This window comes from Porites lutea, chromosome 8 (assembly GCF_958299795.1).
Source record: "Porites lutea chromosome 8, jaPorLute2.1, whole genome shotgun sequence".
Taxonomy (NCBI): Eukaryota; Metazoa; Cnidaria; class Anthozoa; order Scleractinia; family Poritidae; genus Porites; species Porites lutea.
Genome location: NC_133208.1, coordinates 23,666,974 through 23,679,473, shown reverse-complemented (window position 1 = coordinate 23,679,473; position 12,500 = coordinate 23,666,974). Strand labels below are relative to the sequence as shown.

The 12,500-nt window shown below is 39.6% G+C and overlaps 2 protein-coding genes across 2 annotated transcripts in view; both read right to left on the bottom strand.

Annotated features, from left to right (window-relative positions):
• The window catches only part of LOC140947016 (uncharacterized), a 284,819-nt gene that overhangs the window by 126,495 nt on the left and 145,824 nt on the right, over positions 1–12,500 (bottom strand). The window lies entirely within an intron of this gene.
• LOC140946649 (serine/threonine-protein kinase ATR-like) overlaps positions 1–12,500 on the bottom strand; it is a 66,941-nt gene that overhangs the window by 33,874 nt on the left and 20,567 nt on the right. Inside the window, exons 18-28 of the mRNA XM_073395759.1 lie at positions 11,470–11,707; positions 10,711–10,969; positions 9,876–10,070; positions 8,756–8,950; positions 8,184–8,360; positions 6,728–7,315; positions 5,698–5,766; positions 4,677–4,765; positions 3,525–3,573; positions 3,288–3,374; positions 2,731–2,798 (exon numbers count right to left, since the gene is read on the bottom strand). Of these exons, the coding sequence (XP_073251860.1) occupies positions 2,731–2,798; positions 3,288–3,374; positions 3,525–3,573; positions 4,677–4,765; positions 5,698–5,766; positions 6,728–7,315; positions 8,184–8,360; positions 8,756–8,950; positions 9,876–10,070; positions 10,711–10,969; positions 11,470–11,707 (2,014 nt within the window). The remainder of the gene's footprint in view (positions 1–2,730; positions 2,799–3,287; positions 3,375–3,524; positions 3,574–4,676; positions 4,766–5,697; positions 5,767–6,727; positions 7,316–8,183; positions 8,361–8,755; positions 8,951–9,875; positions 10,071–10,710; positions 10,970–11,469; positions 11,708–12,500) is intronic.

Below are 12,500 nucleotides of genomic sequence, written 5' to 3'. Positions count from 1 at the left end.
CAGTGTAACAACACGAGCTGCAGCATTCTGAACTGCCTGTAGTCTAGCTAACAGATACTTGGGAAGGCCATGTAATAAGGAATTACAGTGATCAAGTTTCGAACTAATAAATGCATGGACTAAGATTTCACATGTATCTTGGCTTAAGTACTTGCGGATTTTAGCAATATTTCTCAAATGATAGAATGATGATTTACAAATGTTCTTAATGTGCTCCTCAAAACTAAATATGCTATCAAACTGAACCCCTAAATTACGAACAGAGTCACGAGGTGCAATGCACTCAGAACCAACAGTAATGTGACCGATGTCAGGCATAGGATGGAATCTGGAACTGATGACTACAAGGTCCGTTTTGTCCTGGTTCAGTTTCAGATAGTTTCTTATCATCCATTCATCAATGTCCCTCACACAGCATTCCACCCTCAACTTCACTTGTTGGATGTCATTCAAGCTGGTAGATTTAAAGGTAATATATAATTGGGTGTCGTCAGCATATAGATGGTATGATAGTCCATGATCATTTATTATGTCCGCAATAGGTGATGTGTATAACAAACACAACAAAGGGCCCAGAACTGATCCCTGAGGGACACCACACTTCAATGCACGTTGTGAAGAATGACTATTCCCAACTTTAACAAACAGCTTACGTGAAGACAGGTATGATTTCAGCCACTTAAGCACAGTTCCTTGAAAACCAAAACAAGTAGACAGCCTTGTCACTAGAAGAGTATGGTCCACCGTATCAAACGCCGCCGACAGATCCAAAAGTACCAATATGACCGACTCATTACGATCTAAAGCACAAAGAATGTCATTTTGAACCCTCAGTAGAGCCGTTTCAGTGGAGTGAGCATCTTGAATCTTGTTTACTTTGACAGCTGAAGCTAAGAGAGTTTTGTGTCAACTTGTGATGTTTTTAACTGTCTTTTTCCACTGGATGCACAAAATGAAATTTAGCTGCTATCAGGAGCCTTCTGTTATTCATAGCTAGTTGGTTTTTGGTTGAGAAATTAATACATCACTTTTCAAAGTCGGGAATCCGATTTCGGATGTCAACGTTTTTGTTTTTCACCTTGCTTGATGCGTAAAGGTTGAAAACTCTGAAGCGATGCTGGCCTTACTTGATACCTTTCAGGAGCTGCATCTCGAATGGTAAGCCTCAGTAATTATTGTGTTGATGTTTGTTTTTTATATCTAATTTAAAGAAGTCGAGCGTAGTTTATGCGGCTATGTAGTTTATGCACGTTTGTAAGATTTGAGACAATTTGATCTGACCAAGAATCAGGTAAACTTGATATAAGCTTACACAACTTTAAAAAGTCTTTAGACATTTTCTCACCGCAGATAGAAAGAAAACGTTCCAAAGAACATTTAGTTATAATTCTGGCAGTAAAAGAAAGCTTTGAGCGATTTTCTTGCCTCGAATTCATCTGTGAAAACAGTAAATACCGGGAAGCCGGCTTAAAACATAAACTTAAGCTTTAGGCTTGAAGACTCAGGATTTTTAGAGAAACTTTAATATTTGTCTTCGTGAATGAAAAATGTTGTCTCTGTATATGTTTTGCTAAATTATATTTCCCTTATTGATTGTTGGTAGTCTCTCTTGTAATTTTAATCGCTGTGCCGTTTGTTTTCAGTCGTTCAGTGAACATCGCTTGCAGGAGTACTCAAAATGCCGCGCGTATCAAACGCTTTTAAAGATTACAGATCGATAAAACCATTAAATAAAAAATAAACATAATAATTTCTTTATTATGTTGGAGCTTAACTCTAGTATGTTCGTTCAAACATTCGCTACAGCTCGCACTGCAAAAGTGAGAACCGGCTGGCTGTATATGTGATTTTGGACATTTTTTTAACGGTTTAGCTAAAAGCCCACGCGTGCTTCGATCGTCCTGAATATTGAATGAGTGCAATTTCTGTTGCAAAATTGTGAAATACTGAATTCTGTCCGAGGTCTGTATGATAAAAACAGTACCTCATAGTACTGTTTCACCTCAGATGTGATGTATAAATGGTATAAAAGGTTGGTTTACACGCAACCAGATTTGTTGGCAAGATTTTGTAAAGTGAACTTGTCGAACGCAAAAAAATTCAACCTGATTTTTTTTCCAGGCCTAATTAACCTCACGGTGATCAAGAGCCATTATGGCTCTTAAATGTGATCGAAGATGATTGCTATTTTTTGGGTGTACATATGAGGTTATCAACTCGATGTAAGATTTTGTTCACTCTTGGGCTGTTTGCAAATTATTTTTCTCTAAAATCACTTAGCCTTTCCCTCAAAAGTCACATGAATGTGCTATGTGCTCTTAAGTTAACTGAATTGTGGAATACAAGTTTATTGTTTGATTTAAATTATAAATATATAATGGGAGCCTCGCTTTTAGCCCTGGCTAAATCTATATATTACGTAGAGAGCTCTTTTAGAGTGTACCAAATGGATTAAAAATAGTCACAAATCTATTGCTTACATACTCAGCGTGCAAAGAAAGTCATGTCCGATAGCCCAGGGCTAGTGGATTTTGCTATCGGACTAGTGAACTCAGGTTCTCAAGTGAATTGCTTTGAGGAATTCAACTTACAGAAGAAAAATTGTGAAATCAATTCTGCTCATCAAAAGAATTTGCAGGGCTAGCTGAAATGACGTTAGGTTAGTAAATGCTAACTTCAGCTTGCCCGAATGGCAAGCTGTAAAAATGACTTTCTTTCCACCCTACATACCCATCTTTCTTGGATTCACTGCACTCGTATGTGAGAAGTACTTCTTGGATGGCATAAGCTGAACAGTCCTAAAAAGTGAAAAAAAAAAAAAAAATCAAGAGCCCTAGAAATAACTGAACTGAACACATAAAACATAAAACCTGATCATAAACAATCAAAACGTGAAGGCGTTTGAAGGCGTTTGAAGTTTTTAGGCGTAAGTGACTGTTCGTTGTTTGTAACCTAATTTAAATAACGTTAAAAACAAACAAACAAACAAACAAACATCAGCGACATGTTTAGTCTGCCCCAAACATTAACGGGACTGAAAACTCCTTACTGATACAGGTACGTCTTCAATTGTGAGTCTAAAAACACACTAACCACGTAGGACTGGGGATACGTATGTTCCATGGAGACAGCCCTTTATTTCCTGCCATCAAACACACCTTCTCTAGAAATTAATAGCCATTCTAGAGGACAAGAGACCAATTATAAAGGACGCGTTTGGGATTTTTCTTTCATAAAGCGAGGAAATAAACTTTCTTTTTGAGAGAACATAAGTCTGACTGCAATACCTGTGCTCTTGTATCATGGGCAGCAAGAAATGCTTGAACAAGCTGATTTATAAGCTCCACAGCAAAGTCCGTGTCGTCACATCCACTCTACAATCAGTAGAACCACAACAATATCAATAAAATGCACATTATTAGCAACAGACAACAAATCACCATCTTAAGTCATCCGAAGTCTTGCTTGCCTAACATTGTGACCCACAAACAACATTTAGCTACTTGTTCTGTAGACAGTGTTACCTCAAAAACAGCTTGTTCATCCACTGGATCATGTGTCAACTTATCCAACCTATTAGAGGACAATGAGGCCCAGTGATTAGTAAACCAGACCCAAAATCAGATGTTGAAACGTTTCGAGTTTAAGTATCACTGACCATACGCTGAAGCACCGCTTTTAATTCCTGCGGCCAAGAAGTCAGCCAAGTCGGCCAAGTAGCCAAGCAGTTTTTTTCGATGATGATTTTTTTTTTTACCCAGCCACGTGTACAAGCACTTCGCACTGAGCAAACTCAACAAGATGCAATATGATTATTCAGCTGCTAACTCAAACTCAGTGTGAAACTAAGACTCGAGCTCGAACGCCAATACCAGCTCCACTTGAAACTTAAACTCGAAATCAAACCACTCAAACTTAAACTTCAACGCAAGGTCCCCTATTAGAAATCAAACCCAAACTGAAATTCAATCACGCTAAAGCGCCCACTCGACCTCAAATTCGAACTCAAACTCAAACTTGCTTAAACTCAACTTAAAACACGAATTAGAAAACAAAGCAAGCTGGAAATCACACTCAAACTAAGACACATTTAGTGCTGCGATATGAAACAAAAACAATACAGGGAATAATAAAACACTTGGTAGAACTGGGACCACAAATTTGGAAGACTGGAGGAACTCAATCCTCACGTTAATAACTGCGTTGCTTAGTGCAGGTGGGTGCTAGGGATGTACAGGGGCTTCCACTTTTGGCAAAGCCAGCCCCTAATGAGACAGAGTTACGCCCCCATGGCTGATAAACCGTGTCTTCCAGCCACGAACCCCCAAGGCAGTGGCACCAGGCACTTATCACACTGATTTATCAGTGGAAAGATATAGGAGGGAGGGGTGGGGGTAAAAGAATGATCCAAAAGCTAAATGAAGAGAGAGACCGCCAGAAAACGCTGTTCTTAGCTCATGGAGCTGATGCAAGCAAGGCTTACCGCGCTTGAGACACCTACTGACCGCTGACCTACAACACGCGCCTGCGCTCCTAGTTGTGAACTGCGTAAAAATTTCATTTAACTTCATTTAACCATTTATCCTATGAATTTCCTCTCCCTCCAGAAAGCGAACAACTTCAATACAATGACTGCAGTGGTAAATAAAAATAAAAGCGCATGACGCAAGACTCACCTGCCAGGATCAACTGCACCCAGTTCTCCAAGACATTCAGCGACGAGAACCTTGGCTTCAGAATCATTTTTATGACAGCTGGACATTAACTATGGAAAGCAACAAATATTCAAAGAAAATAACTAGAGAGCTTTAGATTTGAGGACGAGAACGGACTAAGAGTACGAGATTTTCTCAATACCAACTAGTGCTTGCGCGAGAACCAGGGTCATTTTGGCGGGAACACGGGATAGCCGTCGTCATTCTACTAAGAGTTTTAGCGAGAATGTAGTAGTGGCGGTAACAAGTTATCAAATGTAAGAAGTTTTATTATTTTTCGATCAGGAGAGGGCTTAACCTCCTTCAGTATAAATAACCGTACTAACCTTTCTAGTGAAAAATAGTAAAATGAAGCTTTCCGGGGTGTATTCTTTTTAGAACACGCGCAAAAATTTTAAGTTTAATCTCGTACTCGTACTCGTTTTCGTCCTTAAATCTAAAGCTCTCTACTAACAATCGAAAGACAACCACTTTCTGAGATGACGCATTTTAACAAACCAATTACGAGAACGAGTACGAGTACGAGATTTAACTTATAGTTTTTGTAAGTGTTCTAAAAAATTTCACCAAAAAAGTTAGTACGGTTATTTATATTGAAGGACAGGTTAAACCCTCTCCCTACAGCAAAAAGATAAAACTTCTTACATTTGATAAGTTGTTCCCGCCACTGCGACATTCTGGCTAAAACTCGTAGTACAATGACGACGGCTAAACCTACTTTTTCCGCTAAAATGACACTGTTTTACGCGTGAGCAATACTTAGTATTGGGAAAATCTCGCACTCGTAGTCGCCCTCGTCTCAGAATCTAAAGCTCTCTAGTAGTCCTGGGAAACGGTATCCTAGCGACATACAGCGCAGCTCATCAAATAACTTAATCGAATTATGCAGAGTCTTTCTCCAGAGCGCCAAAATCGAGTAAGTTTAAAAAAAAGGCTCTTCTGGCAGGGTACAGCAAAACAAAAATAAGCAAGCAAGACTTACCACGCTTATAAGTTGCGGTATAATAGGGTCAACCGTTTCATTGCTAAGGACATAACCATGCAGGGTTGCCTGAGAACAAAAAAAGAAATATCCAGAAATTCGTTTACGTACAACAAGTCAAGATATCATTGAAATTAAACTACCCTGTCTTTAGAATCCACTAACAAACACTTTCCACCGAAAATATAATTCAGCTTCGCTGAGGAAATTATGCCCCAGTCGTCGTGTCAACAGGAGAGCAGTAAATTTCTCAGAAAAAGAAGATCTCTATATGGAAGATCAGTTCAGCCAAGTAAACACAGGAATGATCGAGCTGAAAGCTTGTGATGCAGTTGAATTAAACAGCGTTTGAACATTTCTGGCGTTGATTTGGTACAAGTCCCGAAATAAAAATAAACTTACCGAAATATAATTACAGCCAATCGACCGGCAATTTACAAACACTGCACAAGTGACCCAAAACATAGTGGAGAAGTTTTCCATCACGTTTGAGGCAAACCACAAATATCCGATCTAATTCGGCAGTTTCTCAAAGTAGGACTTGAGCTTCTATGGATGAAACTGCAACTAGTTGCTAAAAATAATCCTTGAGACACTGTACCTTATTTGGGTCCATTTGGTTTTAATATGCCTCCCCCCCCCCCCCCCCCCCACCCCCTCTCTCTTGAAAACTTGGAGGAGAGGGAGAGGTGAGTCTTTTATTCCGGAGACGTGTGACTAGCAATGATTTTAAGTAAAGAAGGCCGGTTTTCCGTCGAAGTGTCACAAAAATTTTGCAATTGGTTGTGGCGTGAAAATGATTATTTTTGTGTACATATAATGAACGGTCGACGACCAATAACGGGAAAACTTGGTCACGTGGAACAAAATGACGTTTGCCGTTTTTTTGTAAACGTCATTCTGAGTCCTCATTACAACTTTTGCCTTTTAATTGGTTCATTACTCGTCTTTATGTGCCAATTTTTGTAGTTTATATTACATAAACATAACACATACAAGCGGACTGAACTGGATATCCTATTTTAAATACCTGGTTATCATGAAGTAATTGCTTTAGTTTTGTTAACGCGTGTTTCTGGACATCTGCACTTTCATTACCAACACCTTTGAGAGACTGTCGAAGTTGGGCTTGCAAATCCATGTTCCTGGAAGACTTTCCACTGCACGATCTTAGCACAGCACTTACTCTACGAAGCTCGGGAATATCGGGTAGGAAATATATCTCATGAAAATAATCTTGCAAGAAAGTCTTGTTTTCAACAATCAGAAAATGAAATATCTGGGTTACTCTGGCTGGAAGTTTGTTCAGGTAGGGCAAAAGGGTGACGACAATTTGACTCAACATAGGTCCTAGATTTGAAAGCTTGACATTTCGCACAAAGCTTTCCCAAGCATCACATGTCAACTCGGGAAATCCCTTGTCCTGGAATCTGAGGCAGAGTCGAAGAATGCCCATGATTTTCACACGCACAGTGGTGATGTACTTTGGACCCATGATCTGCATCAGCTTAGTAAGACTTTCTAGAGCTAATTTCTTTTCTTCCAAGTCAGTGTTGGTAAGAAGCACAGTGTTGTAGAAGGCAAGGATGCCAAGCAGTCTTGATTGAAGGAAATTGGCCTGTAAACACAAGAGATAACATTCAAACCCCTGGGCCCAGCTGTTCAAAGACCGATTAGTGCTAACCTGTTGTTAAATTTTAATCTGGGTTTCTTTTTCTCTTGCTCAAACGCATATCCTTGGATAATTTTCTGTAATTCTTTGCTGAGCATTCAATGAACAAATTGTAGACAAAAAGGATTAATTTGAATTTGCTTTTTAAGCTTTCATATCTGAACTTCAAATTTTGCACTAACCCTGCCTTATCTTAATCCAGCTTTGAACAATCCAGGGAATTATAATGTAAGGAGTGGCCTGCGCAAAACATTCACAATTTCAACGACAGAAAACAATTTATGACACCGATTACACAAACGAGACTAAATGCTTTTCAATCTTTGCCCAAAACATCTCAATGCTAAAATAAATTACCCTAGTCTTCACAGCTCTTTGAACATTTTTTTTCCAATCCTTCAATATTAATGGTTGTTGTATGGTTAAACAAAAAATTAGAAGAAATATAGAAAAGATGTTCTGGCAAATCTCAAGATAAACCAGCGGAAATGGCTGTAAAAAAAAAAAGAAGGAAAAGAATAAAAAACTGAATTTTTTTAGGCTTTCTTTTTGCAACTGCAAACGTTGCGTCTATGAATACGATTAACTTCTTTCATTTAATTTTTCACACCGCACTTTCTATATATGAGATCATATATTCCCTTTTTTTTTTGTCCTTTTTTTTTTTGCCATCCTTCTATGAGATTATAACAAGCCATGGCTCTATTAGTTGAGCGCTGCACCAGTATCGCACAGGTCAGGGTCTGAATCCAGACAACCTTTCTTTTCAGGCTTTCTTTTGGCAACCGCAAAAGTTGCGTTTATAACAGCTCACCAGATGTTGAGTGGTTTTGAGATCTTTAGGCCCAGTGTATGTGTCATCCTTTAAAGCCAGCATTGCCAGTCCACTAAATACTTTGTCATAGCTGACACTCAAGTACAGCAATAACTGATTGTAAACACTTAGAGCTTCAGATCGTAGTAAGCTTCCAAGTTCCACATCTGTCTCTTTCTGAAACGCAATGATAATTATCATCTCTAAACCATACCTTTCCCTACCAAACAGCAAAACGTGTACACACAGGAGTACACAGAGTTCACAACTGCGTCGCTTAGTGGAGGTGGGTGCCCGAGCTGTCCGGACGGGAGCTTCCACTTTTGGCAAAGCCAGCCCCTATATAGACTTACGCCCCCATGGCTGGTAAGCCCGCGCCTTCCAGCCATGAGCTCCTACGCCAATGGAACCAGGCACCTATCACACTGATCGCTCAGCAAATTCTTATCATTTGATTTCTCCTATCTTTAGAACGGAGTCCGGGTAACGTGCGAATGTAGTACCATACGTTTTTCAGAGTATACTATACGTTTTTCAGAGTAGTAAACGGTAGAGATAAAATTAATGCGTACCTGCACGTATCCAAGAGCTTTCTCCAGCTCGGGGGGTGAACAAGTCCTCACAAGAAATGAAAATATGAACTTAAAATTCTCTAGCAGCATCTCTCGTCTGTTCATCTTCAACTCCTTGGCAATATGCCTCAAGATTGCCGAAGATGAAGTCGAAGCTTTCTTGACAAGATAAGGGATGACAAAATGCAGCGTACTCTGTGGACGAAAACCCAGATTTCTTAGCAAAAAACATTATCGAGACCGCAAAAGAAATGCGATGATATGCACAAAAACCATCATACAATAGCCGCACAATGATACGTTTTGAGGATCTTGATGGAACTTTTTCACTTTGAAGACAACGAGACAGAAGACAACAGAAGACAACGAGACAGAAAATTGAACATTTCAAAAAGAAAACGTCCTTATCACCAATAATTAAACAGTTTGGGAGATTACTGAGTAAAACAATAATGGAACTTGCAGTAAATGTTTTACAAGAAAGAAAGAAAAACGAAACAAACCCAGTTCAAACCAGATTTAGCACGTAACCTTGGGTTCTTACCATTACGACACTCGTGGAAATATATCTTGTGCTCTTTTCATTAAACACACAACTATAAAATTTGACCAGTTGGCAAAACGGCCTGCTAAAAATATATATAAATCAGCTGAACAGACTTCGAAGAGCGGAAAATTGCATTGCCTCAAATCACTGCCCCCTAATTCTCAATCTTCCCAAACGAAACGGCGCGAGCCAACTGATTTTTCAAACGGGACTTTCCGGTTTTTCCATGTAAATGAAAAGTACCCCTACGGGTCATTGCACAGGGTACCCAGATTCACCACAGCCTAATGGCAGCCACATTATAAGGATTTGTATTGGAATTTATCGTAAGATCGATAAAACGGTTGCAATGGACATAAACAGCTATTAAAGTATACATACCTCAAAAAGAGTTGTGTCTGTGTTGTTTTCTTACTATTTCCTGCCCTATAAAAGCCATTTTAGCAAGTTTTAATGCTTTGGTTTCTCACTTAGTAGGTATAATTTGGCTTCCCGTAGGTTGTTGTGAATCTGGGTATCCTGTGGTCATTGGGACTCAGTTATCACAACGTCAGAAAGAAAGTAATTTTCTACCTTCAAAAACGACTGAAAATCCCTAAATTCAAACACAACGGCAACCTCTGACACAATATCCAAGGAAACTTTAGAAGTAGGGTTCTGTCTCTGTGTATCATCAACTGCGTCTACGACAAAATTGCATATCTGCTGCTTGAATCTCGAGAACAAATCCTTCAATGTCTTCCTCTGGAACTTAGCCACCTCTTGGACCTAAAATACAAAACAGTCGGTCCTCTTTAGGGAAAACATACTTGTACAAACCACTTTTGCTAATGTTACTGCCATAACTTCACCGAAGCAATGCATGCTATATCGTTCGTACGATAATTGACGTGCCTAAGGTAGATTGTATTCATCCGCAATATAATAGTCCTTGGTATTAAAATTTATGACAGGCATTAGGACGGCAGACGAAAGAAGACGGCAAACCTTATGCGACAAGCGTGACAAAAATTACGTTTAAAAACATTTTCCACCAAACTTCACCTTCCTTTCAACAGATCTTTTGTAAAGGACCTTAATTCAGTACCGCCAATTGTCACGTTTGAATGTCACACACAGACGTTTTTTCGTCCTCTTCTTTCTGCCGTCCTGTTGCGTAAACTTACTATGAACTTTGGCTAGACAACATCTCCGATCACAGTTAAGATTTCTTCAGACATGGGCCAAGTTTGGTCAGACAATCTCCGATAACCGCCTTATAATTGAAGTTCTGCAGTTGGCGAGGGGGCGCAAGTAAATCGTTTTGCTAGCAGTTAACCAATTTCCAGAGCTAACCTTAACTACTTGGCGACACTGCTATTGTGTCAGATTATTATATAAATGTCATAACATCCGGGCTTTGCCATACCTGTTTGAAGGCAACAGCCCTTATGAGTTGCGAGTGCGCAGTTAAACTTTCCAGCAAGCTGACAATCACAACCAATAGCAATTCTCCCTCAGCAATTCTTCCCAACTGTCCTATTGTTAACACAACTGTTTCCTGCAGGCTGCAGTTTCCTTGCGATGAGGCCTTAACAAACACTTTCTTTAACTTGGAAATGACAGTTTTTTGCATGTTATTGTTTGAATCTGATCCTGCGGGCTTGACTATATAAGGAGCTACAGTGCTGTACAAAGAGCAAACAATATATATTTAGTAAGTGGAATTTTCAAAAATCGTCATTTGCATCAAAAGAAAACGCGGCTTCTAGTATTTGAGGATAACAATATAAATTTGAAGAGCATACTCTATTTCAAAAGGGAACAAAGAGGTTGCCTTTCCTTTAGTCTAGTCCTCATACAACTTTCTTAGCAACTCCCCACATGAGTAAATACGACCAATTTCGACGTATAGGCCTTCCACGCTCTTTTAAACTTTTGTAAATCCATTGACACTACTGGAAAGAGCGCCTCAAAATCGGTAAAGCTGCCAAGTATGAGAGAGACATTTTTTTTATTGAAATGAAGATATATTCCCGCTATGTTGCAAGGTTTTACAGACGTTTGTAATGAGGATGGGAGTGGCACAAAATGCGAACCTCACACTTACTACCAATACAACCAATCTTCTGGAAAAATTTCGCAAATGTTTAAAGCCATTTCGTACTTCGTTTCTAACACTTCTCACCTAAAAGCCATCCTGACCTCAAACTCCGGGTCCTCGATAAGATCAAAACATGTTGCACTAACAATGGAACTATGAGCTGCAGAGTCGGCAGTAAATGTCATGTGAGTAAAAATTCTTTTCATACTTTTGACGAAAGCACATTTGATGGAAGAGCCCACATCGGGTGCTAAAAGTTGTAGGTACGGGGTGAATATGGAGGCATTCACTATGGCATGTGGTTTGTTGTCATCGTTGTCATCTAGGAGTGTTAAAAGTACCACAAGTTAGAAAAACTACTCCTACTACTATGCGCAGCTATTTAGGAGCTTACGCTTACGGCGACGGCTACGAAAACGTCAGTTACAAAGTGAATTCGCGCAGCTTCAACCTTTATCGCGCTTATTCAGTCTCCTTCAATACGTTAAATGCTGTCATATTTTTTGTAGTTGAATTCTAAAGGACTGTATCAAAGATCAGGAAAAGAAAAAGAAAGTTGTTGTCGTGTGTCCCCGTCCTCGACAAAACCTTAACTTAGGCACTTTCACGTTGTAGTCGTGCAACGACGGCTAGGAAATGTACAAAAAGGGCGATGCACGTCCACAGTTGTTGTTTTGCCAACCTAAACCTATTGCTTTTTTGCCGTTAGCGTTGCCGTTGCCATCGTCGTTGCTTAAGCTCCCTACTGACATCTTACTACATACTCGCTGCAGTTACCTAGTTTCAAACTGTGGGGGACTGGCAACAAGCGCTTGCATTATGGGATTGTCGATACCAATGCTGCTTTAAGCTGCAACCCCTCAGTCCCACGTTGGCAAAAAAAGTACAGCGAGCTTTACAAAATCCGCAAGTTTGGTGTTAATTGGACAGATACTGAAGAAGATACAGTCATTTAAAAACTTGAAAATGTGCAAAGAAATGTATTACCAGACATTTGTCTTAAGGACACTCTACTGAATTGACCCTGTAGCGCTTTCAAACTTTTCGATGTCCTGTTTAAAAAACGAGCAGGAGCGTATTATCAGGATTAAAAACTCGAGGCGAAGCCGAGCGTT